We start from the raw sequence: 24,167 nt of genomic DNA on the forward strand, positions 1-24,167 counted from the left end.
GTGGTTTCGTTGTCCCGCAAGGGAAACAGCCGGAGATGGATGAAACAAATCTCGTACTGTGTGCAAGAGTCCTCCAATATGGGGGTTGAGCTCACGGGGTTTCTATATAGAAAAAACTTCCAGTAAGGAGGTCTGTATACAAAGAACTTCCAATACAGGGAGTTGAGTATACAGGGCGTGGTCAAGAAACTTCCAATACAGCGGATGGGGCTCACAGGTTCATGTTCAAGAAATCCATGGTAAAGGGGGTGGGGGAGTTGAGGACACAACCAACTCAGCCACAGGAATTCAGTCAACTGAAGACAGAAATAAAGTTTGTAATCCCAGAGAAGCTAAAAGAAATGAGGCAAAGATGGACAACATAGACATTCACTCAATAGTCAGTTAGGGAGAATCTTAGAGCATTGAGGAGAGGATCTCCAGACACAGAAAAAGGAAAAACAGAAAATGGTACAATATTGCTGTCTCCTTTGGCCAAAGGAATCCATGAAGAGCCCATCTGTTTTCTGGCCCCAATATGGGTCCTAATATATTTTGGTTTGTCAAGCTTTGGTCTTGGATGTGAACAATCAGGCATCAGCCTCTAAGGAAGAGAGGGAATATGCTCTCTGCTGGTAACCACCTACCAGCAGATCCACAGGTCTCTTCCCTGTTAAAAAAAAAGGAGAAAGAGAAGGAGAAGAAGAAAAAGGCTGGGACCCTCTGTCCAGTCTCTCACTGTCCTATGGCCATGGCCAATCAGTGGCCAATTGAGCAGAGGCACCGCAGACAGACAGTACAGATAGATCAGGCCAGGAACACCTAATAGGTGCCAAACCGGTAGCTATGCCCATGGCACCCACGGCATCGGCAGAAATTTACTCTGGATTAAGAAAGGAATTAGAACAATGTAAGAAAGATCCAAAGAATTTCCTCATTTCCTCAGAGCAGCTGACATTTACCCTTAGGGAGGTCTCCATGGGCCCAGGACAAATTGGATTCTTCAGTGCTCCTTTAACAAGCACGAAAGTCAGAAACTTCAAGCAGGATATGAAGTGCTTGATAGAGGACCCCTTTGGATTGACAGAACACTTATACCAGTTCCTTGGACCCAGCATATACACTTGGACGGAATTAGTGTCCATGCTAGCCGTCCTCTTCTGTGGGTAAGAGAGAGGAATAATCAGACCGGCTGCTATGAGGATATGGAAAGGGAACATCATCCTGGTCGGGGAACTGTCTCAGCCAAACAAGTAAGAGGCCGGAGAATAGGGATCAGATCAAAGACCTTAGGAGTCTTGTCATCAGGGGAAACAAGGAATCTGTTCCTAGAGCACGGAATGTCTCCAAGGCATTTGAGATACAGCTAGAAAGAGATGAGACTCCATCAGCATTCCTACAGAGGCTCAGGGACCAGATGAGAAAGTATTCTGGTCTAGATCCAGAGAACGCTGTAGGGCAGGGTGTCTTAAAAGTCACCTTTGTAACAAAAAGATGGCCAGATGTTTGTAAGAAATTGCAAAAGGTGGAATGATAGAATGATTGAGGAACTCCTCAGCGAAGCTCAGAAAGTGTATGTTAGAAGAGGAGGAGAAGCAGAAGCTGCAGGATACCTCTGCAAATTAAGAATTTTAGCTGCCATAGACCAAGTTTGAATATAGTCCTTCACAGTGTGGGAATATTAAAAGGACTAAGATTTTCCTTCATTGTTTATTTTTTTCATACGTGATCCCTCCAGAATGTGGCCTTCTGAAGAAGTAGTGACATAAGGTTCCTTTGTATAAAACTTCTAAGACCAGTTGTTAATGAAGGTTTTGTCAACCGAGACTTTGACTGGAATATCATGCCTGAAGGAGGCATGCCTAAGCTATGGTGGTTACCAGAAAGCCCTGAGGAAGTAGAATTGACTTTTGAAGCTAATAAAATCCTTGAAGAAAAAGCCTGATACCTTCATTGGTTGTGAGGTTCATTGAAATCTTTCTAGGGAAGGAATGAAGCTTACTTCCCTAAAAGATGGCTAAAAGGAACCTTAAAGCACAATAGAAAACCTGAAGGACTTGAAAGAAGCATGGATTGTACAGGCAAGGCCAGATGGCAGGTGTGTGACTCAGCTTCTGTGCCCAGAAGTGCAGACTGAAAGTCAAGCTGAAAGTTCCTTTTCCCAGCAAAGCAGACTTAAAAGATTATATGTAATCAATTGGTGCTCTTGTTGTGTTTATGCAAACTTGCAAAATTTAAAACTGGACTTAATGTAGTCCTTTAATGACAATTAGGGTGACCTTAAGGAGAAAAACTGTGATTTGAAGAAAATCATAATGCTCGTCGTGAGTGAACATTAGACTAATGCAGCCATTTTTAAAGTTCTTTTTTTCATTTAGAAGTTGAAATAGGTTTGTAACATCATAAAGATGCTCAATTTACAGGCAAGGGGGATCTGTAAAATTGCCACTGTTAAATATTCCAGGAAAAGCCCTGTGACTGGATATCTCCAGTCTTACAGACTCAGAAACTGGTTCGTGGGTTGTTGTGTGAATTAGCCATTTTGCACAAGTTTGCTCACTGCAGGTTTATCTATTCGCCTGACAAGCCCGTGCACCCGTTCCTGCCAGGGGACCTAGTCTTACTAAAGACCTGGGAAGAGGATAAGCTCCAGCCAAGCTAGGAAGGTCCTTACCAAGTGCTTCTGATCACCAAGATGGCTGTACAGACAGCGGAAAACGAGTGGATACTTAGAGGAATGCTATTGTAAATGGAGAGAAACCTTCATTCCAGCTCTGGTTTCCCTCGTAGTAGTAACAGGCACGCTTAAGGCTTTTGGCCACTGTAGTATTCCTTGCATCAGAGGTTTAGTTCAGAGATTGAGACTGCACTACTAAACAGATGCCAGTAACTTATCAATAAAATAATCTCTTCCACCTGGAGGCTGAAGGAAATCCTTACTATGAGGCAGAGTCGGGATATCCTCATGAGGTCTGAAGAGACAAATTAGAGGTTTGAGTAGTCAAATTTCCAAAACAGAAAAGGAAATTTTAAGGAAAAAGGAAGCTGTTGACTCAAGTCAGTAGAAAATAATTAACAGCTAATATCAATTCTATAATTGAATCATGATCAGGGGGTCAGTCTTTGAGTCAACAGTAAAACAAAGGGAGCTGCTGACAGACCTATTACTGATTACCCCACACCTATTAAATATTACGCCTCACCTATTACCTGTTACTTCTAGACAATCACACTAGATTAAAGTCTCAGAGTATTCAATTAATAAAGAAATGGGGAGGGACTACTTTGCGTGAGGAATAAAAGCAGTTGGCTCTTCCCACTTTGACACCCATTCCCCTTGCTGGCTGTGTGCCCAACACTGCAGACTCGTGAATAAACGCCTCACTTTGCTGCTGAAATCCACTGTCCCAGTGCTTTATTTTGAGCATTTCTCACACCTACAAAGGGGTTCCTGTAAGACTATCACCTGATTTTTCAAAACAAACTGGCCAAGAAGGGACTAGCAAGTAGTATGCAAAGAGATGAAAAGCAAGGACCTACCACCAAGATTACTCAATCGAGCAAAGCTATCATTTGGAATGGAAGAGCAGATAAAGTGCTTCCAAGACAAGGTAAAGCTAAAGGAGCTCATCATCACCAAGCCCTTACTATATGAAATGTTAAAGGGATTTATTGAGGAACAAGATCAAAACTATGAATATTAAAATGACAATAAGCTGAACTATCAACAACAGAAGCTAAGGAACAAAAACTAACACAAATGAAGCACAACCAGAAAAGGAACATAATCATAGGTATGGGGATTATTAGGGGGTTATCAGCTGGGAGGGTGAATGGGGAGAAATGGGGAAATGGTGCAGGGATTAAGAAGCATAATTGGTAGGTACAAAATAGACAGGGGTATGTTAAGAATAGTATAACAAAGGGAGAAGTCAAAGAACATACAGGCCTGACCCATGGGCATGAATGAAGGGGTGTTGGACTGTTGAAATGAATGGGTGTACTGTGTGGAGGGGAGAAAGGGAAAAAAATGGATAATTGTAACAGCATAGCCAATAAAATATAATTTAAAAATGGAAAAAATAAGGACAACTCTAATAGCCTAAAATTTCTTTTAAATATACAAGTTAAAATATATATGTATTGCCTACCATCATGGAGACCAAATACAGAAAGCATGGGAGACAGAATTAAAGAAAAAAAATTATTTTAAATCAAAAGCTTCTCTGGTTTTAATTAGCTTTTTTTCTCTTGTTAAACAGGAGTGGGATTTTATTTGTACATTTTTTGAGGGTCCCAATCTGCTTATGAAATCTTTATACTGGGGGAAGCTGTGGGGCAGAGATTCCTTAAATGACCCATTGGGAGAACTCTATCAGTGAGGAAGTAGCTGCTCCTCTGTCTACTTCTTTCCCTTCTGCTTCATGTGTACTATAAAACAGTCATTGCATGCGATGGTGAGCCCAGCAATTAGCGAAAAGCTCTGGAAGCCCACTCTGAATGTCAGCACTGTTCCAGGTCCTTCATTATTTTGTCTATGGTGAGAGGGTCTTTTTGATTATCCAAAAATCCAGGGAACTCCTCTTCCATGAGTACTCTCAGGTCCTCGTTAAGTAGCCTTTATCCCCAGCGAATTTGTGAAATGTGAACATCATGGTTTCCATGGCGTGTTCCATTTTAGATGCATTTTGGTGAGGTCTTGGCCCAAAGCGTGGCAGGATCGCTACGCTGACTCGAAAAAAAAATTTTTTTTAAAGCTTTTATTTACTTTTAGAGGGAAAAGAAGGGAAAAGGAAAGGGACAGAAATATAAACTTGCAGTTGGCTCTCACATGCCCCCAACTGGGACCTTACCCACAACCCAGGCATGTGCCATGACTGGGAATCAAACTGGTGACTGCTTGGTTACCAGGCTGCCACTCAATCCAATAAGACATACCAGTCAAGGCAATTAAGATTTTTATTATTTCAGTTTTTTTCACCGAGTTTGAAATATCAAAACCCTCTGGGCCAACACCTTTAGAAAAGTAGGGAACAGCCAGAGTTCAGTGAGTCTAGCTGATCAAAAGCTCAAATAAGCCATGGAAAGCTTCCTCCCCCTTAGAGAGGTGTGGAAATTATCTTAGGGGAAACGGACACACCTCAATTTGTATCTTGCAATATTCAGCACATAGTGGGTATTTATGATGTCTGCGTCTTGAGTGCTGGGGGCAGCTGTGGCTTCCCTGGTGATCAGATCTTCGCGAAGAACAAATATGTCCATATGTTCAGTCATCAGTTCTACAGTGGCTGGATTTTTATGCCAGAGGCTCATTCAAACCCTGCACCACTCATGGCCAACGTGAGATGATTGCCATGTGCCTTTACCCACTAGAGTGAAACCAAAATAGCACATACGGTGTACAATGCACACAATTGATCATATTAGAAAGTAAGAATTTTTAAGAAATTTTAAGCTAAAAGGCTTTTCATCATTCAAAAAAAAAAAAAAGTCATTCAATATCGTGATTTACAGTGTTTATCATTCAAGTTACCATAAAATATATCCATGCTATATTCTTATACACAATTTTCTTCTAGGACTCGACCTTGCATCGTAAAAGCTAGAACCTTGCCAATAACTCACATGTAAATATATAGCACTTTCCTAATTTGCCCAAAGAAACCATCCAGAATCCTTTCATGTATGTCTTTTTATTTTGGGGGTACACTTTTCCCTACAGAAATGTTTTTAAAGTTCTGTGTTAATAATTTCAGGTAGGTTGTAGCAAGATCCTGCCACCATAAAAGTCAAAGATGGCTCTTAAGAATGACTGTGCAGCCTAGAGGACTCTTGCCCACTCCAGCTTCCCCACTTTTCTCTCCTATGACCGCCCTTGTCTGTGTCACTGTGCTCATCTGGAAAGTAGCTTGGTTGCTAGGACTAAATTCGTTTCTACATCTTAAGGACACATATAGCAAGGCCAGACCACTGGGAGAAGTAAAGGGCAGGATGAGGAGAGAACACCCTAGTAGATCTCCATCTGCCCTGAGCAATGGCGAAGTCAGGGAGCATTGCATTGGTAACTGAGCTACCTGGAATGTGGGAGCATCCTTCCCTGGAGTTAGATACTCTGTGACAGACAGGAGGGCTGGAGGAGGTAGCACTTCACTGAGTGGGCGAATGGGAGCAAGAGGAGTGGGTAGGGGAAAAGCCCTCCTACCCCATTCTGATTCTGAAAGAGGGTGTGACTAGAAGAAGTAAGGCACTTGCACCAAAGAGTTAACAAACAGCACAGGATGGAGGCCTAGACAGGCTGCATTTCCCTTCACAACTAAGAAGGAATACAATTACCTCAAAACTAGAGACAACCAGAAATTACAGAAAATCAAGCTGCATGGAAGTCCAACAAACAAAGATATAAAGAAATACTCAGCAGACAGGTAGAGGGGAAGAGCCGGAGCAGAGAGGATGTGGTGTGGTGGTGACAGCAATTACAGCAGCTGCAGAAAAAGGCTGATGGAAAGCACAGTCACACATTTTAAAAAGTAAGGAGACACACCTGGGTAGCACTCCCTACACCAGATCAGACCGCACATCTCATGGTCCCAGTGCAGGGGAAAAAAAAGCCTCAGTGCTTCTGATTGTGCAAACAAGTGGGGGTAGGGGCAGAATAAGAAACTGCCAGACTTTCAGTAGAGGACGCTTGTTTAAAGGACCCCTACAGTCCTATAATGTCCACAGACCCACCCACACTGAAACGACGGCCAGGGCAACAGCTAGAGAGGCGCAAGTCCCATAAGGAATGAAAAGAAGTGACAGGAAAAGGGGCAAGTGCTGAGCAAGTGGCATTGTTCCTTCTCAGACCCATCCCCCACATACAGCGCCACAAGGTGGTGAAATGGGTCGTCCATACTAACAAATATCTAAGGCTCTGCCCCATACAACATAACAGGTACCACAGCTCTACCTAAGACACAGAGGCAAACATACACAGGAGCCAGTCAGGATGAGGTGACAGAGAAGTATGGCCCAAAAGAAGGAATGGATTAAGGGTCCAGTGAAAGAACTAAGCGACGAGGAAATAGCCAACTTAAGAGATGTAGAGTTCAAAACCCTAGTGATAAAGATGCTCACAGGCTTGACAGATATGTTTAAGTACAGCAAAAGCATATGGGAAGAAATGAACACTATGCCAAATGAAACAAAGGGAAATCCAGAGAAAACCAGTGGTGAAGGGAAGGAAATAAAGGTTGAGATCAATGATTAGGAACATAAGGAAGAATAAAACAGTCAACCAGTACAGGAAGAGGAATCAGGAGTTGAAAAGACTGAGGAGAGGCTTATGAACCTCTCGGAGAACTTTTAACTGTGCCAAGATCCAAATCATAGGGGTGCCAGAAGGAGAAGAAGAGCACGGAATTGAAAGCTTAAATGAAAGAATAATGAAGGAAAACGCCCCAAATTTGGTGAAGGCAATAGACATACAAGTCCAGGAAGCACAGAGAGACACAGACAAGCTAGACTCAAGGAGGACCATACCAGGACACATCATAATTGAAATGTCAAAGGTTCAAGATAAACAGAGAATCTTAAAAGCAGCAAGAGAAAACCAGAGTTACCTACAAAGGGGTGCCTATAAGACTGTCAGCTGATTTCTCAAAAGAAACTGCAAGCAAGAAGGGATTGGCAAGAAGTATCCACAGTGATGAATATAGCAAGGACCTATGACCAAGATTACTGTATCCAGCAAAGGTATCATTTAAAATGGAAGGGCATAGGAAGTGCTTCCCAGACAAGGTAAAGCTAAAGGAGTTCATCATCACCAAGCCATTATTATTTGAAATGTTAAAGGTACTTATTTAAGAAAAAGGTGAAAATTACGAACATTAAAATGACAACGAACTCACAACTATCAACAACTGAATCTAAAAAATAAAAACAAAATCCATCTAAGTAAACCAGAATAGGAGCAGAATCATAGGTATGGGGATCATTTGGAGGGTTATCAGTTGGGAGGGTTAGGGGGAAGAAATGGGAAAATGGTGCAGGGATGAAGAAGCATAATTGGTTGGTACAAAATAGGCATAGGGAAGTTAACAAAATAGAAAAGGGTGAATGAAGCCAAAGAACTTATATGCAATACCCATGGACATGCACTAAGGGGTGTGGGATTGCTGGAGGGAAGGGGGGGTACTGGGCAGAGGGGAGCAATGGGGAAAAAGATTGGGACTACTGTAACAACATAATAAAATATATTTAAAAAAAAAGAGCCAGGATAGTGGTAGCAGCAGGAAGGAAGATTAGCCTGTGTATCGTGGGGAAGGGATTGGTCGTTGGTAGACTTGGCCCCGCCTCAGTATGCGGAAATTTGGAAGGAAATTGGACGTTCAGCCCATCCCACACCTGGAACTAATATAAACCCAGGGGAAATAAGGGTCATTCTCTTATCCACCTGGCGAACATACTGTCCAGTGAGTTGGCGGGACCTTGTGGCTAAGGAAGCGGCCTCGCAGACCTGGGCGCCTGTGGATTCCGGGAGGAAGCCTGAAACTGGACAGCGGCCGGTGCGAGCTGAGCTGCCCCGGTGAGTGCTCATCGGCACCTGAGCCTCCAAATCACGGTGCTTTTAGCAGCTCAAGAAACTGCCTCCTGTGGCGGTCCGGCTGCGGACGGCTGGGTTTTCCCCTCCGATTTCCGGAGCGGGTGGGATTTCAGACAAGAGGCTGCCGTTGTCGCGGACTGCGGCATCGAAATGAAAAACGTCTTTTCCCACCTTCCTCTGCCTGTAGAGCTTCCTAATGGGGGCGGCTGGAAGCGGAACCCCCACTTAGGTTCTGTAACGATAACGTACAATGAAAAGGGGCTGTCACGTAACGGGAAGGGCTGACACTTGTTTTCTTGCTTCTCTGCCTGGTTAAAAAACTTTTTGCCAGTCACCATGGCTCTCAAGACCCCGTGCCGGACGCCGGAAGTCTCCTGAGGGGCTGCCGCGTCTTTTCCAGCCTCCACCGGAATTCCCCTCCCCCTCCCGCCCCTACCCCTCGCTCTGCCCCGCGGCAGCCTTCACGTCTCCCTGAAACCCTGTCCCTCCGTTTCCGTGGCCGCCACCCCCTCCGCCCTCCCCGCTGCTCTGTCGTCCTCCTCCCGCTTTGCTCCACTGCGCGACCTTCCCCCGATGCCGCTGAGCTCCCCACAACCGTGCTTTCTGGACGTGAGGGCCGCGCCCGCCTGTCACGTGCCTGTCTGTCCGGCTAGCCCTGAGGGGAGGTTGCGTTGGTGGTGATGGCGACGCGCGGAGACTTCTGGGAATTGTAGTCGCCCGGTTCGCGCAGGCGCAGTCTGAACTGATGAGGTTCTGTCGTAGAGGACGCCACGAAGTTTCTTGAGGTAGACAGGTGGGGAGTCAGGCTTTGCGCTCTGAGGACCTGAGGAGACCTGGTGGGGCCCTGGGAAGCGGCGTGTGGATGCGGGAGGGGGTGCGGGTCGGAGCGGTGTGGTGCGGGTGACAGAACTGCGTGTGTACGCGCGGGGCTGATACCCGGGTAGTCGCTGTGTGTCTCCGTGTTTGTCCCCGCGTGGGTCCCGGGAGCCTCCTGGGTCTCCCTTTGCTCGTGTGTGTGTCCGCTCCTGTCTGGCCTCCCCGGGTCCCTCTGTGCCCGCGTCTGTGAGCGCGTCCGCCGTCGTGTCCGTCCGCGGGGACTGAGCCTGAGGCCCCATCCAGCCGTCCGCCGTGTCTGGTCTCCTCCTCGGGGTCTGTCTGCGCGTCTGGGGGTGAGTGTGTCTGCGCGTGCGGGTGCGTCTGTCCTGTCCGAGGCGCCCCCCGCGTGTGCCCCGCGACTCTGTCTGCGGGGGTGGCTGCCGTGTGTGCGGTGCGTGTGGGGGGCCCCCCGAGAGCGTGGGGAAGGCTGCCCTCCTGCACAGGGGGCCTGGCGGGGCTGCCCGCCTGCCGGCCCGACGGGGGGGGGGGGGGGCGCGTGGGTGGTCGCAAGGGGCGGGGCTGAGAAAGGTCAGAGACCCCGCCCCTTGCTGACGGGTTGGATCTTCAGGGCGTGTGTGGGGTGCTCAGGTTATCTTCTTAAGCATTTGTAGCCCTTTCAGTAATTCTCAGCTACGCACCCTCTCTATCTCCTTTTTAAAGATGGGGAAACTGAGGGTCAGAGACTAACTCCTACAGCTGCACAATGAGGCATCGGTTTCCAGAGCCCCTGCACTAACCACCGCACAGGTGGCAAGTCCTTGTCTCCCATTGCAAACAAAGGAAGGAAGGAAATATCAGAAAGCTTGGGAGGAGGAGCAGGAGCAGCAGCCACCCCAGGTGCTGCATCTACACCTCTGAGGCCACACGGCATTCAGCCTTCACCAGCCCTGTGCACAGGGCACTTCCAGGGCCTCTGTGCCTTCATGGCCTCCTTTTTATTAATACAGTAAGAATTAGAGTTGTGGTTGCCCTGCTATAAGGACCAGTGTAGTCCAGGCTGCATTAGATTTTGCTCTTTTTCTTATAATATAAAAACAGACAATGACATTTTTAAGGACACCTACAAGTGTGACGGTCCTGGGCCGACTGTGCCTCTTGGATAAGTTGACTTTGGTGGCTTCCTAGCCCTCCCACAAGTGCCCATGTTGACCTCCTGGTGCAGGGACCTTAGGAGTCAGAGAACACAGGTTTAGAAAGATGACATTTAATAAAATTAAAATCTTATCTTTTTAAAGCCCCGGCTGGTGTGGATTGGGCACCAACCTGTGACCCAAGGGATTGCTGGTTCGATTCCCCATTGGAGCCTTGTCCCTGATTTGTGGTCCCAGTCCACATTGGGGTTCTGCGAGCGGTGACCAGTTGGTGTGTCTTTCGCTCTGCAATTTTTTTCTCCCTCCCTTCCTTCTCCTCTCTCTCTAAAAATGAATAAATCTTTAAAAGTTTTTCTATTTAAACACCCATGAAGTCACTGCACCTGGGGACATAACAGAACTCCTGCTTGTGGAAGACTACCTTAAATTTCAGACTGGACACCCACCAGGTATCCGTATATCCGGTGTTGGGTGGCTGGCGTTTGTTTCTAGCAACAGTGCTATAGGAATCATCATTTATGTTTATTGATTTTAGAGAGAGAGGAAGAGAGGGTGCAGAGCATTGATCAGTTGCTTTCCACTGGTACCCTGACCTCTGGTGAAACCCATAACCTAGGCCTGAGCCACCACCAGGGACTGAACTAGATATTTTTTGTTTGGGATGATGCTCCAACGAATGCAATCACACAGCTCCAGGCTTCCTACATGTACCTGATAATTGAGCCTCATAGAAACCCCAGGAGATCTAGGGGTGACCCAGAGAGTAGTGATGGTGCTGGTTGTGTATTCTGGTTTCTGGGGCCAGCAGTCAGTCCAGATGAGTGGTGTCTTTTTTTTCCCTCTAACTGTGGGACTGGCTGTGTGTGCATGCGTGTATTGGGGGTGTGTCAGTATGTTATTGTGAAGTGAACACCAAGCACATGGACCTGAATGTACTTGGCCCAGTTTTAATTCCAGCCTTGTGTTCTGCATGGATGGCTTATCTTTTTGTCCTCAGTTACTTCATCTGTGACATGCGATGAGTGGACATAGCCCCCACCTTGTAGGGTGTCAGGAGGGTTAAATCTGGGGTGTTTGTGGTGTGCCTTGGATGCTATCAGCCCCCCACACATTCACTATTAATGTGTGTGCGTGTCCCTGTCTGCATTTCACTCTGTGCTAGAAGTGGTTTCTCACTGCGTCTTTCTCTTTCTTCCCCTGCGACCAGCTTGCCCTTCCCCCAGTCACCATGGGCACTGGAAGGATGGCCACCCAGCCGCTGACCAAGAAGGCCCTGGTGAGTCATGCCACCCTCTTGCACCTCCTTCATTAGCGTCAGGGTTCTGGGCTGGGATGACCCTCGATGTTTTTTTTAAAAAAGAAATTCTTTCTCTGAGCATGCGTCACAGGTGGCTGGAGTATCATCCTGTGCACCAAAAGTTGCAGGTTCATCCCTGGCTCACGGTGCATTTGGGAGGCAGTTTTTGGATGTTTCTCTTTCAAATCTTGTTTTACTCTATCCCTCCTTTTTGTGAAATCAATAAACAGATCTTCAGAAAAAGATTACAAAAGAAAAATTAAATCCTTGGTCTTTACCTAAGTATGAATGGGGCAAAGAATCAAATAAAGATAATATAAAATAAGCATTACCAATAACGAACATATAGAAGAGATTGTATGAAATGTCCAATTAATAAAAGATGGTAGTAGCTGCCATTTCAGAGATCTTCCTGCAGCAGTAGGTAGCGGTGCATTCACATATGTGTGAACTCATTTAGCCCCCTAACAACTACAAGATGGGGCGCTGTTACTACGAGGGCCATTGAACAAACAGGCTCAGGAAGGTTCATACAGTTGAACACAGAAACACAGCAAAGGGGCTGTGGGGCAGAGCCAGCATTTCATTGATGGCTCCGAAGCCTGGACTGTTAATCACTGTCTGCCTGTACAGCTCCCTCATCATGCGGTTTTGGCCCCAGGACAGAGGAGACAGTGTGAGCCCACAGATTCAGGTGCATCCTCCTCTCAGGGAGGGTGAGCTGTCGTCCATGTTCCACAAAGATTGGTTCCTCTGCTTAGACCGTGACGTTGCCATAACAAAGCACCACAGACAAGGAGTTGTGAAAAAGACGAATCATTTTTCCATAGTTCTGGGGCCCAGAAGTCCAACAACAAGTTGTTGGCAGGGTGCTTTCTCCCAGTTTCTGCTGGTCCAGTGACCAGTGGTAGCATAACTCCTATCCTCATGTGTGCTTCTCCTTCCATGACTGTCACAGTGTCCTAATTTCTCGGATTTATAAGGACATCAGTACTGTCTCCTTAGGTACCACCTTTCTCCAATGGACATCATCTTAACTCTTACAAACTGCGATGGCTATTTGCAATTCAGGTCCCATCCTGAGATGCTGGGGGTTAGCACTTCAACACAGGAATGCCACACAAATCTCATCCAGCTAACCCAGGTACATGGCTTAGACTAATACCTGGCACAGAGCAACTGCCTAGTGAGCATCAGGTGTCATTAGTGCTGTGGTGACAACATTGTCATCCTCATGTTATCTTGTGATCCACGGAGTGCTAAGCCACTATGATTTCACACACAGGGTCATTGTTCTGTGTCCTCAGTGCTCCATCTGCTTTTTAGCCTTAGATCTTGACCCTCCTGCCCCCACCCAGAATCTCCCCCTAAGGATGTAACCACAGACCACACCTTCTAGCTGCTCGGAAATCCCCTAGAGCTGTTGCTGCTCAGGCACCTGTCACAATGGTAATGACCAGATTGCAGGGATTTCTGTCTTGACAGGTATGATGTGATATTTCATTGTCAAAATTTACAGCTCTCTCATGATTACAGACATATGTTTTTTCCATATATCTGTTTGCCATGTGTATGGCCTTTTGGATAAGTGTCTATTCAGGCCCTTTGCTCTTTGTTTAAGTGGGTTCTTTGTCTTCCTGGCGAACAGCTGCATAGTTTCTTTGTCAGTCCAAGGCCCATCCAGTGTACTTAGGCACTGAGGACACGGGGTGGTCAGACCCCCTCAGAGCTCTGCACCTTGTTGACACCATGTCACATGCATCCTGTGTGCCTTTCTGATCCTCTCGGCCCTTTTGGCTGTTTCTCCCAACCTCTGTGAGGCCCTACGGTGAGTCATGTGCGCTTCCTCTTGCAGGGCTCGGTGGCGTTCCGGGATGTGATGGTGGACTTCACCCAGGAAGAGTGGCAGCAGCTGAATCCTGCGCAGAAGGACCTGTACAGAGATGTGATGATGGAGACCTACTGGAACATGGTCTCACTGGGTAAGGGGCAGCTTCATCGCATTATTCACCACCTGCCTGTCACTTTAGGATAATAGAAATAAAAAATAAAAAAGATGTACAAATCTTACTCGGTAGAATTTTCAAGTCACTCAGAAGTAAAAATAAACTTGAGCCCTGGCTAGTGTACTCACTGGTTTCAGCACCAAGCTGCCAATCCTCAAGCCACTGGTATGATTAATGCTCAAGACCCATGCTTGTTTTTCAGATAGGTTCCCCAGTTTGCGGCGTGTGAGAGGCAGCCAATAGCACATTGATCTTTCTCGCCTTCTCTTTCTTTCTCCCTTCCAACCTCTAAATATAAATAAATAAACTATTTTAAAAAGTGAATAAATGTAAAAATATAGTTGATGGTTGTTAAAGTGGGGATGAGTATTTACGACATATATAACAGACGATTATAAATATATGAAGAACTGTTAGAATATAATGAGAAAAAGACCAAGGGAATGATAGAGAGATGGACCCAGCTCATCAGCAGCAATTCCCTGATGTAGAAACACATGGAGTTAAATTTTACAAAGGATTTACAAATCATACTAATAGTCAACAGAGTACCAGTTGAGTCACAAAAACATGGGTCTTTCCCATGAGGTACACAGAGTTAAAAAGGAATATTAGGCTCGGCCTTGCTCAGTTGGTTGGAGCGTCCTCCCTTATACCGGAGTGTTGCAAGTCAGAATTCCTGTCAGGACAAACATCTAGGTTGCGAGTTGGATTCCAAGTCGGGGCACATAAAGGAGGCAAGTGATCGATGTTTCTTTCTCATTCTCTCTTCACTTCTAGTCCCCCCACCCACTTCCTTTCTCTCTTAAGAATATCTTGGGTTGAACTATTAAAAAAAAAAAAGAGAGAGACAGCTGTATGTCATACAATGTTTTAGAGGAAGGGACTCTTAATTATAGGAGCATGAAATGGTGACAACTCTTTTGGAAGACAGTTTGGTGTTATCAACCAAATTTCAAATGATTCTATTTGTATAATAGGTCACTTAAAAATTTTCCTATAAGTGAGCAGAGCTTTTCATAGGAAGAAAAATCGGAAGGAATGCCCTACATGCTCACCTACCAGACTCTCTTAATGTGTAAAGGTGTATGAACATGAAGGAAAATACAATGCTCCTCAGAAATGAACACTCTTTGTAGTCACTAACACAGAAAAATATTTCTGGACAATATTGTTCTGGAAAAACTAACATTCAAAATTAGTATATGATCCCATTACATTAAGAACTTTTGTGGACGTTGAACTACTATACGGTTAACTGTGATAAATTAAAATGAATGATTTGATGCATTTTGAGATCATATTAGTTGGGAAATCATTCATTGCATTGTGACGTAGACTACACACGTCCATTAACATGAAAAGATTTTCCTTCCTTTCCCACCACCCTCTACCCTCTGGTCATCACTGTGGTTTACTTTGTCTTTCTAGCTTTTTTTATATATGAATTTGTATGGCATGTACTCCTTTTTGTTTGTTTATCTGACTTTTTACACTTGGTCTCATAATTTTCAGGATCAGCCACAGTGTCTATAGGATTCAATAGTTCCCTTCTCTTTTTCCTTTCATTTTTCTTTTTTTTACTTCTAAATCCTCCCCCAAGTATATGTTTATTGATTTCAAAGAGAGAGAGAATGAAACATGCATCTCTTGCCTCTCATAGAGGCCCTGACTGGGGTCAGACTCACAATTTTTTTTCTTTTTTTCTGTAAGAAGGCCTTTATTTAAACTTTTTAAAATATATATGCTTTATTGATTATGCTGTTACAGTTGTCCCTATTTCTTTTCCCTTTGTTCCCCTACACCCAGTGACCCCCTCTCAAGTTGTCCCCCCCACTTAGACCATGCCCCTTGGTTGTGTGTATAGTTCTTCTCATCTTCCTGTCGACTCCACCTCTTCCTACTATGCTTCTTAATTCCTGTACCATCTCCCTCCCTTTCCCTTCTTCCCCCTCTCCACTGACATCCACCCAAAACGATCCCCATACCTATAGTTCTCTTCCCATTCTCGTTGCCTACTTAGTTTGCCTTTTTTTCAATACCCTAGCTTCTGTTGGTTGTTCTGATACAGTTTTCACTTTAATATTCATAGTTTTGATCCTCTTTCTCATAAACAAGTCCCATTAACATTTCATATAACAGTAGTTTGGATCTGATGAACTCCTTCAGTTTTACTTTGTCCTGGAAGCACTTTCTCTGCCCTTCTATTCTGAATGACAGCTTCACTGGATAGAGTAATCGTGGCTTTAGGTTTTTGCTTTTCTTTACTTTGAATATTGATTGCCTGTCCCTTCTTGCCTGCAGAGTTTCTTTTGAAAAATCAGCTGAGAGTCTTATTGGGACCCCTTTGTATGTAATTCTCTTCTTCTCTCTTGTTGCTGTTAAGATTCTCGCTTTATCTTTAATTTTTGACATTTTAATTATAATGTGTCTTGGTGTGGTTCTCCCTGAGTCCAGTTTTTTGGAACTCTCTGTGCTTCCTGAACCTGTAAGTTTATTTCCTTCCCCAAGTTAGGAAAGTTCCGCTTCATTATTTTTTCACATAATTTTTTAATTTCTAGTTCTTGTTCTTCACCTTCCGGCAACCCTATGATTCAGATGTTGGCCCACTTATAGCTGTCCCATAGGTTTCTGAGCCTCTCCTCATTTTCCTCATTTTTCGTTTCCTCTTTCTGCACTGGTTGACTGTTTGTTCCTTCCCTATGTTCCGATTTGTTGATTTGATCCCTGGTTTTCCTTCCCTCACCACTTGTTTTGTATGTTTATTCATTCATTTCAGCAGGACTAGCCTTCGTTCCTTCCCCATCTTGTTTAACACGTTGCGTTCGTATGGTCAGAATTCTTGTCATTTAATCATGTAATTTTAAACAATTAAATAAGGTTATTTAGACATTCAGTAGTAATTTTTCATTTGCTTTTTTTTATTAATTAAGCATAGTAGTGGCTTAATTCTTAATTTCCTGAAGTCATTTCATTAATATTATCCATATAACCATATTTAAATATTAAAAACTTGCCGGAACAGAGGATTAAAAGGCATTTAAATACCCCGGTACGCAACGTGTTAAGATCCACTGTTAGGTCTGTAAGCTTTCTTATAACCAGAGCTCTGAATTGTGCCTCATAAAGATTTCCTGTCTGCTGGTCCGATAGATCTTATATTTGCTGTCTGATCCCCTGCGTGATTGGCATCTCTTATCATGATCCCTGTCATGCTGACAGTTTTGTGTTTACCTTTGCTTCTTGGGCAGGGCTGTCACACCTCCTGTGATATAGGGGGTGGAGCCCCGTGCACTCCTGACTACCGGGGGACCCTTCTCACCACACTGTGGCACTTTGTGTGGGGGTAGGGATCCAAGATGGATTCCTGCTGTTCACTCTCTGCTGAGAGACCGGGAGCCTTCTCTTCTGTCCCCACACGCTCCAGTCCTTACAATCCAAGGCAATGGGGTCTGGCTTCTTTGGCGTTGGAATCGTGAGCTTACGGGTTTGGTCTGCAGCCAGGGGTGCTCCCCAGGCGCTTCTCGCCTCCCCTTAATACAGTTCTCTGTGCTTACTGCCATCCCACTGCTGTCTCCTGCACAGCTTGACCTCTCCACCCCGGCTTTGCCCCTCCTACCCATCCAGACAAGCACCACTTCTTCATAACTACATACATTTGACTTCCATGTAGCTTTATTTTCTGGTACTTCTGCTTATTTCTGGTTTTGCGGTAGTTGTATTCCTTTCTTAGTTGTGGAGGAAGATGGAGCATGTCAGTCTAGTCCTCCATCTTACCAGGAAGTCCAGACCCGCAATCTTTTGGTGCTTGAGACAATACTCCTGTCAACGATGCTTCCTGACCAGGGCTCTAACTCACTTCTTTCCATTGCAGAGTGATCTTTCTTCCTGGATAGACCACCCTGTGTTTATATATTCACTTGATGGTGAACACATGGATTGTGTCCAGTTCTGGATCTTTTTTTGTAGACACATGATGTCCTTTCTCTTGAGCATGGCTTTTTCATACCTAGGTACTTATTTAACTTTTTTAGAAATGCCAACCTTTCCCCAAAGCACTTGTCTCACTTTTGCTTCCAGCAGCAGGCGCTGGGCATTGCACTGCTCCGTGTGCTTGTCAGAACTGAATACGCTCATCCTTTCTCACTGCAGCCACTCTGGTTGGTGAGTGGTCTTACCACGGCCCAGCTGGCAGCTGGTGCTGAGGACTTCCCAGGTGCTCATTTGTCGGTGATCTGTTCTCTTTGGCGATGTGTCTGGTTCAAGTCTTTAGCCTGTTTTTTCAATTGTGTTATTTGCTTCTTTATCATTCACTTTTAAGTGTTCTTTACATTTTATTTTGTTGTTAATTTTTCATTTATGACCTTTATGAGAGATGTACTCTGTAACTATTTTTCTCATTATGTGGGTTGTCTTTTCTCTTCCTTGATGACATCATTTCTAACACACGTTTTTAATGCCAATGGGGTCCAGCTTATTTATTTTGTTGTTGCTCGTGCTTGACGACTACCTATCCAAAGTCCATGATGAGTTACTCTTGTTTTATCAATAAGTTTTAGAATTTTAGTTTTTTGTTCAGGTCTTTGTTCCATTTTGAGTTAATTGCTGTGAATGATTTAAAAGGGGCATACATCACCTTTTTAAGTGAAAATTATTGCTGATACATTGGGTAATAGGATCTTACAGGTTTAAATGTACATTTGAATGATAAATGATCTGTGTATCACATTCTATGCCCGCCACCCAAAGTCACATCTCTTTGCATCACCACATATCATCCCTACTTTGAATGTGCACATCTAGGTGCCCAGTAACATTTCTTGATGATCAGAAGTTTGTAATTAGAGGAAGTCCACTTTTTTCATTTACTTTCTTTGGGAATTGCACTTCACCATATTCACAACCCATGCTATTCTCTGTCCCCTCAGTGCAGCCACGTGCCAGTTATGTCCCTATCCTGTCTCACACTCGTGTCCGAAACACACCCACCTCACTCTTCTCCTTTCTTCCCTCTGGAAAGTCACCCTCAGCTTCCATGTCTCAGGCCACCACATACTGTGACATCTGGCATCACCCCCAAACCTCAGGGTCACGATACCAGTGTCATTTCTTACCTTACGTACTTGTCATACTTTTCCTCCTGGATAGAATAGTCATAGGAGGCCAGATAGTGACTCAGTGATTGGATCACTTGATGGAATGTGCTGGGTGACTTATTGGGAGGCTCCATTCTCAAGATTCGGTTTCCCCTATTTTAAAAGGGGTGTAATCTTACCAGCAATTCAGGCCATGCCAGCATGTGTCCGTATTCAGTCAAGGTTTATCAGGTGCCTTTTGTGTGCCGCACTCTATGGGAGCTGGGACCAGTGAGGTCCTTGCCTTCACGGAGCTCACTTTCCGCTGTGGGAGCTGCCAGTGTACAGATCCTGGGAGAGCAGAGATCTCCTTTTTTAACTTTCTTTTCCTATTATTTCTTTTTAAAGATTTTGTTTATATTTAGAGAAAGAGGAAGAGGGGGAGAAAGAAGGAGAGAAATATCAATGTGTGGTTGCCTCCCAGGCGCCCCCACCTACAGACCCGGCCCCCAACCCAGGCAAGTGCCCTGACTGGAAATTGAACCAGCGACCCTTTGGTTCACAGGCTGACTCTCAGTCCACTGATCCACACCAGCCAGGACTCATTCATTTTAAATTATAAAAAAATTGATTTTTTGGCCTGGCTTGTGAGGCTCAGTGGAATCAACACTGGCCTGCAAAGGTAAGTGTCAATGGTTTGATTCCCCACCAGGGCACATACCTGGGTTGTGAGCCACGTCCCCAGTTGGAGGTGTGCAAAAAACAAGTGATATGTGTTTCTGTTGGAAGTTGATGATCATCTCCTTGTCTTTCTGCCTTCCTTTCCCTGTCTCTAAAGATAATAAAGTAAAATAAAATTTTTTATAAATTTTCTTTTCTTTTTTTTATTATTTATTTATTTCTAGAGAGGGTGGTAGAAAGAGAGGAGAGAAACTGATGTGTGAGTGAAACATCAGTAAGTTGCCTCTCGCACAGCTCAGCACTGGGGACTTGGTCTGCAACCCAGGCAAGTGCTCTGCTGTAAATCCAACCTGAAACCTTTCCATGTACAGGATGTCCTCAGTCTCCTGAGCCACACCAACCAGGTCAAAGTTTCTTCTTAATGGTTGCAAAACATACGTAACATAACATTAGTGGTTTAACTATTTTTTAACCATTTAACTATTTTTATAAGCACAGTTCCGTGACATGAACTATAATCACATCATTGTTCAACCATCACTATGATACACATCCAGATTTCTTATTTACCCCCAACTGATAATTTGTCACCCCTAAAATGAGCTCCCATCCCCTTCCCGAAGCCCTGGCACTCAGGTCCTACTTCCCTGTATCTATCATTTGATGATTCTAGTTGCCTAGAATTATATGCTATTCGTCATCATGCGTGTGAGTTAGTTTCCTAAGTCTGTTCGGTGGGTCTTTTTTTCTTCATATCCTTTGGGACTGGAGGTTCCAAAATCACAGCTTTCATATCCAATGGGTTAGGTTGCACTACCGGTCAGGGACACCCAGTAGGCCTTGCATTATTCCTCAGCAGAGCTCAGACAGTGTTTCTTGGCAGGGGGCATCCATTTAGGAATTAGTCAGCATAGAGAGACTGAAATCCAGGCTCACAGGACTCAGGGGTGTGGACTCAAATTCAGATGTTGTGGGGACAGTGGGGGCTTAAATGCAGGTGAGGACAGCTGATTACCACTCCAACATTCTTTGTTGCCTCCTAGGAATGTGAGATTATAGTGTACAATTTTAGTGTTTAAATGTTTGGAAGAATTCTTATGTCCATGTAGAGTCCAGAACTCAGGATAGCACTAGGCTGGAAACAGATTGGGTAACCACGGGACACAGATGGGGGGACTAGAGTGGCTGTCGTCGGCAGGGAGGGATGAGTTTGCAAGAGGACGGTGAGGAGTCAGCAGCCAGGGCCAGGCCGCTCCTAAGCAGTGTAGGAAGATGGGAGCTTGGCTGGGCGGTGGGGAGACAGGGGACAACCAGCACAGCCACACATTGAGTAGGCTCCACTTCATCATTTTTCACTAGAGTCAATCCTTTGAGAAGCACAGCGGGCGGGGGGCGTGCACGACGAGGCCTGGAAGTGAGGAGCCGGGTGCTGTCAACACTCACTGGGTTTGCAGGAGCCCTGGGTATGCCTTCTTATTTCTCTTCATGGGTCTTCTCCCAGCTCTGAGGCACCTTAGCCACCTTTGCACCCACTCCCAAGGGGACCTTTCTTGCTTTCTGCTAACCCCCTTCAACCTCAGTATCTCAGCTCAGTGCTTCCCTTCTCCATGTGTCCCTATGACTGGCTGTGCCCTGCTCTCAGGCTGTGTTGTGTGTCCTGGGAAGAGCCTCCCTCTCCGCATTGTTAACTACATGTGTGTCGTCTTCTCTTTCCTCCTCCCTTCAGGCTTGGAGGCTAGACCTGACCTGAAAGAATCAGACCCACAGGAAAACATTTGGGAAGACAGACCCTCTGTTGCAGTGGTGGCGGAAGGAGCTACGAGAGATGGTGCCTGGGCTTTTGCCTATGAAGGAGCAGGGACACAGGGTGACTGGGTGGGATGGCGACGGGGGAGCCCAGGGACCTCTCTGTGGAATTTGGACATGTCCCAAACATTAGCCTCTGAATGTTATGAATTCAAGGCATATGTCCAACAAAGCCCCATGGCAGACCCAACCAGCTCAGAAGGATGGAGAGGAGCAGGGATACACCCGTTCACTATGTGTGGGAAGAACTCAGGTGCTTCAGGCATGGATTCACCTTTCAAAGCTATTGCAGAGAAGAAGCCCTATAAGTGTGGGGATTGTGGGAAGCCTTTCAGGTGTAACTCGTCCCAGAAGGAGCAGGATCGAATCCACACCAGGGAAAAACCCTTCTTGTGTGTTACCTGTGGGCAGCAGTTCAGTTGTCAGTCGTATATCACCACGAACCAGCATGTGCACACTGGAGAGAAGCCGTACGTGTGTAGGGACTGCGGTAAGTCTTTCACCCAGAAAGGGAAGCTCAAAACACACCACAGGACGCACACCGGGGAGAAACCATATGCATGCAGGGACTGTGGCAAGGCCTTCAACCAGAAACCCCACCTCATCCAACACCAGAGGACGCACAGTGGAGAGAAGCCATACTTGTGCTCTGACTGTGGCAAGGCCTTCGGCCAGAAATCCCACCTTGTCCAGCACCAGAGGACACACACTGGAGAGAGGCCATATGCCTGTCAGGACTGTGGCAAGGCCTTCTGTGAGTACAGGAACTTCATACGGCATCAAAGGACACATACCGGGGAAAAGCCATATGTGTGTGGGGAGTGTGGCAAAGCCTTCAGACACAAGATGAGCCTCGTTGTGCATCAGAGGTCACACACTGGGGAGAAGCCCTATGTGTGCGGTGAATGTGGCAAGGCCTTCACCCAGAGACCCCACCTCATCCAGCACCAGAGGACGCACACTGGTGAGAGGCCCTACACCTGCCAGATCTGTGGCAAGGCATTCCGTGAGAACAGGAATCTTATAGTGCATCACAGGACACACACCGGGGAAAAGCCGTACATGTGTGGAGAGTGTGGCAAGGCCTTCAGCCACAAGACAACCCTCATTGTTCATCAGAGGTCACACACTGGGGAAAAGTCATATTTCTGCGGTAACTGTGGCAAGGCTTTCAGGCACAAGACAAGCCTCATTGTGCATCAGAGGACACACACTGGGGAGAAGCCATATGTGTGCAGTGACTGTAGCAAGGCCTTCACTCAGAAATACCAGCTCATCCAACACCAGAGGGTGCACACTGGGAAGAGGCCTTATATCTGCCAGGACTGTGGCAGGGCCTTCCGTGAAAATATGAAACTCATAGTGCATCAAAGGACACACACTGGGGAAAAGCCGTACGTGTGTGGGGAGTGTGGCAAGGCCTACAGCCTGAAGATGAACCTCATTGTACATCAGAGGTCACACACTGGGGGAGAAACCGTAGGTGTGGTGAACGTGGCAAAGCCTTCAGCTGGAAGAAGTACCCCAGGAAACACCAGAGGAAACACTGGTGACAGGCTCTTTGCATGTGGGGACTGCAGAATGGACTTCAACTAGAAAGGGAACCACCTCATACACCAAAGGACACATGAGGGGAAGCAGTATTTGTGCCAGGACTGGCAGGACCTTCAGCAAGAATTGAATTCTCATCCACCACGAAAGGATGCACACCGGGGAGAACCCATATATATGTAAGGACTGCAACATGGACTTTGTCCAGAGCAATAGTCTCATCATACAGCACAGAACGCACACTAGAGAGAAGCTGTATGTATGGGGGACTGAGGAAGAGCTTTCAGCCAGTCTCTTATCATACATCAGAGGACGGACACCAGGAGAAGCCATACATAATATATGGCCACTGTGGTAAGTCCTTCAGGCAAAACTGCTCACTCAGGTAGCACTGTTGCTTGCACAGCAGGGAGTAGCCCTAGCAATGCTCCGTCTGCCAGAAGGGCTTCAGGCTACGCTTGTCCCTCCAGGACACGTGACTGACCACACCGTGGAGAAGCCTTCTAAGTGCGGCCAATAGGGCAAAGTGTTCATCAGAAATTTCCTCTTCCTTGTCCTCTGTAGAATCCACATGGGAGACAATCCCTATGAATGTGACAAGTGCACGGAAACCTTCAGCAGGATCTTCAACTTTATGTAACAGGGGGATGCACACTTGGCAAAGGAGGGAGAAAGAAAGGGAGAGAAACATTAACTTGTCGTTGGCTCTCACACGCCCCCAACTGGGACCTGGTACAGAACCCAGGCATGTGCCCTGACTGGGAATGAAACCAATGACCCTTTGGTCCCCAGGCTGGCACTCAATCCACTGAGGCACACCACCCAGGGAAAGAATTTTATGATAATTTCAAATTTATTCAAAGGGTTTGGAATAGGAAAACTCACTGGGCCAACAACACCTTCAGAAAAGTAGGGAAGAGCCAGAGTTCAGTTAGTCCAGCTGATCAAAAGTTCAAATCAGCCACTGAGAGCTTCCTGCCCCTTACATAGGAGTGGAAATTATATTAGGGCAAATTGACATAATATTCAGCACATAGTGGCTGTTATGTCTGTCTTGAGTGATGGGGGCAACTGAGGCTTCCCTGGTGACCAGATCTTTAAGAAGAACGTGTCCATCTGTTCAGTCAGTTCTAGAGAGGCTGGATTTTTATACCAGGGGATCATTTAAAACCTGCATCATTCGTAGCCAGACCTGATCAAATGATTGGTATGTGTCTTTAC

The 24,167-nt window shown here is 45.7% G+C and overlaps 1 protein-coding gene and 1 long non-coding RNA gene across 5 annotated transcripts; one reads left to right on the forward strand and one right to left on the reverse strand.

The window, feature by feature from the left end:
• Positions 1–4,147: 4,147 nt before the first annotated feature.
• On the reverse strand, positions 4,148–9,281 carry LOC149995622 (uncharacterized). 4 transcript variants are annotated; one of them, XR_016507797.1, is made up of 4 exons: positions 9,128–9,280; positions 8,427–8,795; positions 5,120–5,348; positions 4,148–4,711 (listed from the first exon to the last, which is right to left on the reverse strand). It is a non-coding gene; the product is annotated as an uncharacterized LOC149995622 (long non-coding RNA). The 4 variants fall into 4 exon arrangements; XR_016507796.1 differs by having other exon boundaries at positions 8,414–8,795; positions 9,128–9,279; XR_016507799.1 differs by having other exon boundaries at positions 4,149–4,711; positions 5,120–5,216; positions 8,414–8,795; positions 9,128–9,281.
• On the forward strand, positions 8,330–23,277 carry LOC149995623 (uncharacterized). The gene is given in 5 exon segments (XM_090260777.1): positions 8,330–8,545; positions 11,738–11,806; positions 13,683–13,809; positions 21,316–22,872; positions 22,875–23,277. Coding segments are annotated over 4 exon segments (1,806 nt in total). The 5' UTR covers positions 8,330–8,545; positions 11,738–11,758; the 3' UTR covers positions 22,949–23,277.
• Positions 23,278–24,167: the final 890 nt, after the last annotated feature.

This window comes from Furipterus horrens, unplaced genomic scaffold (genome assembly GCF_987537825.1).
Source record: "Furipterus horrens unplaced genomic scaffold, mFurHor1.1.pri manual_scaffold_13, whole genome shotgun sequence".
Classification (NCBI taxonomy): domain Eukaryota; kingdom Metazoa; phylum Chordata; class Mammalia; order Chiroptera; family Furipteridae; genus Furipterus; species Furipterus horrens.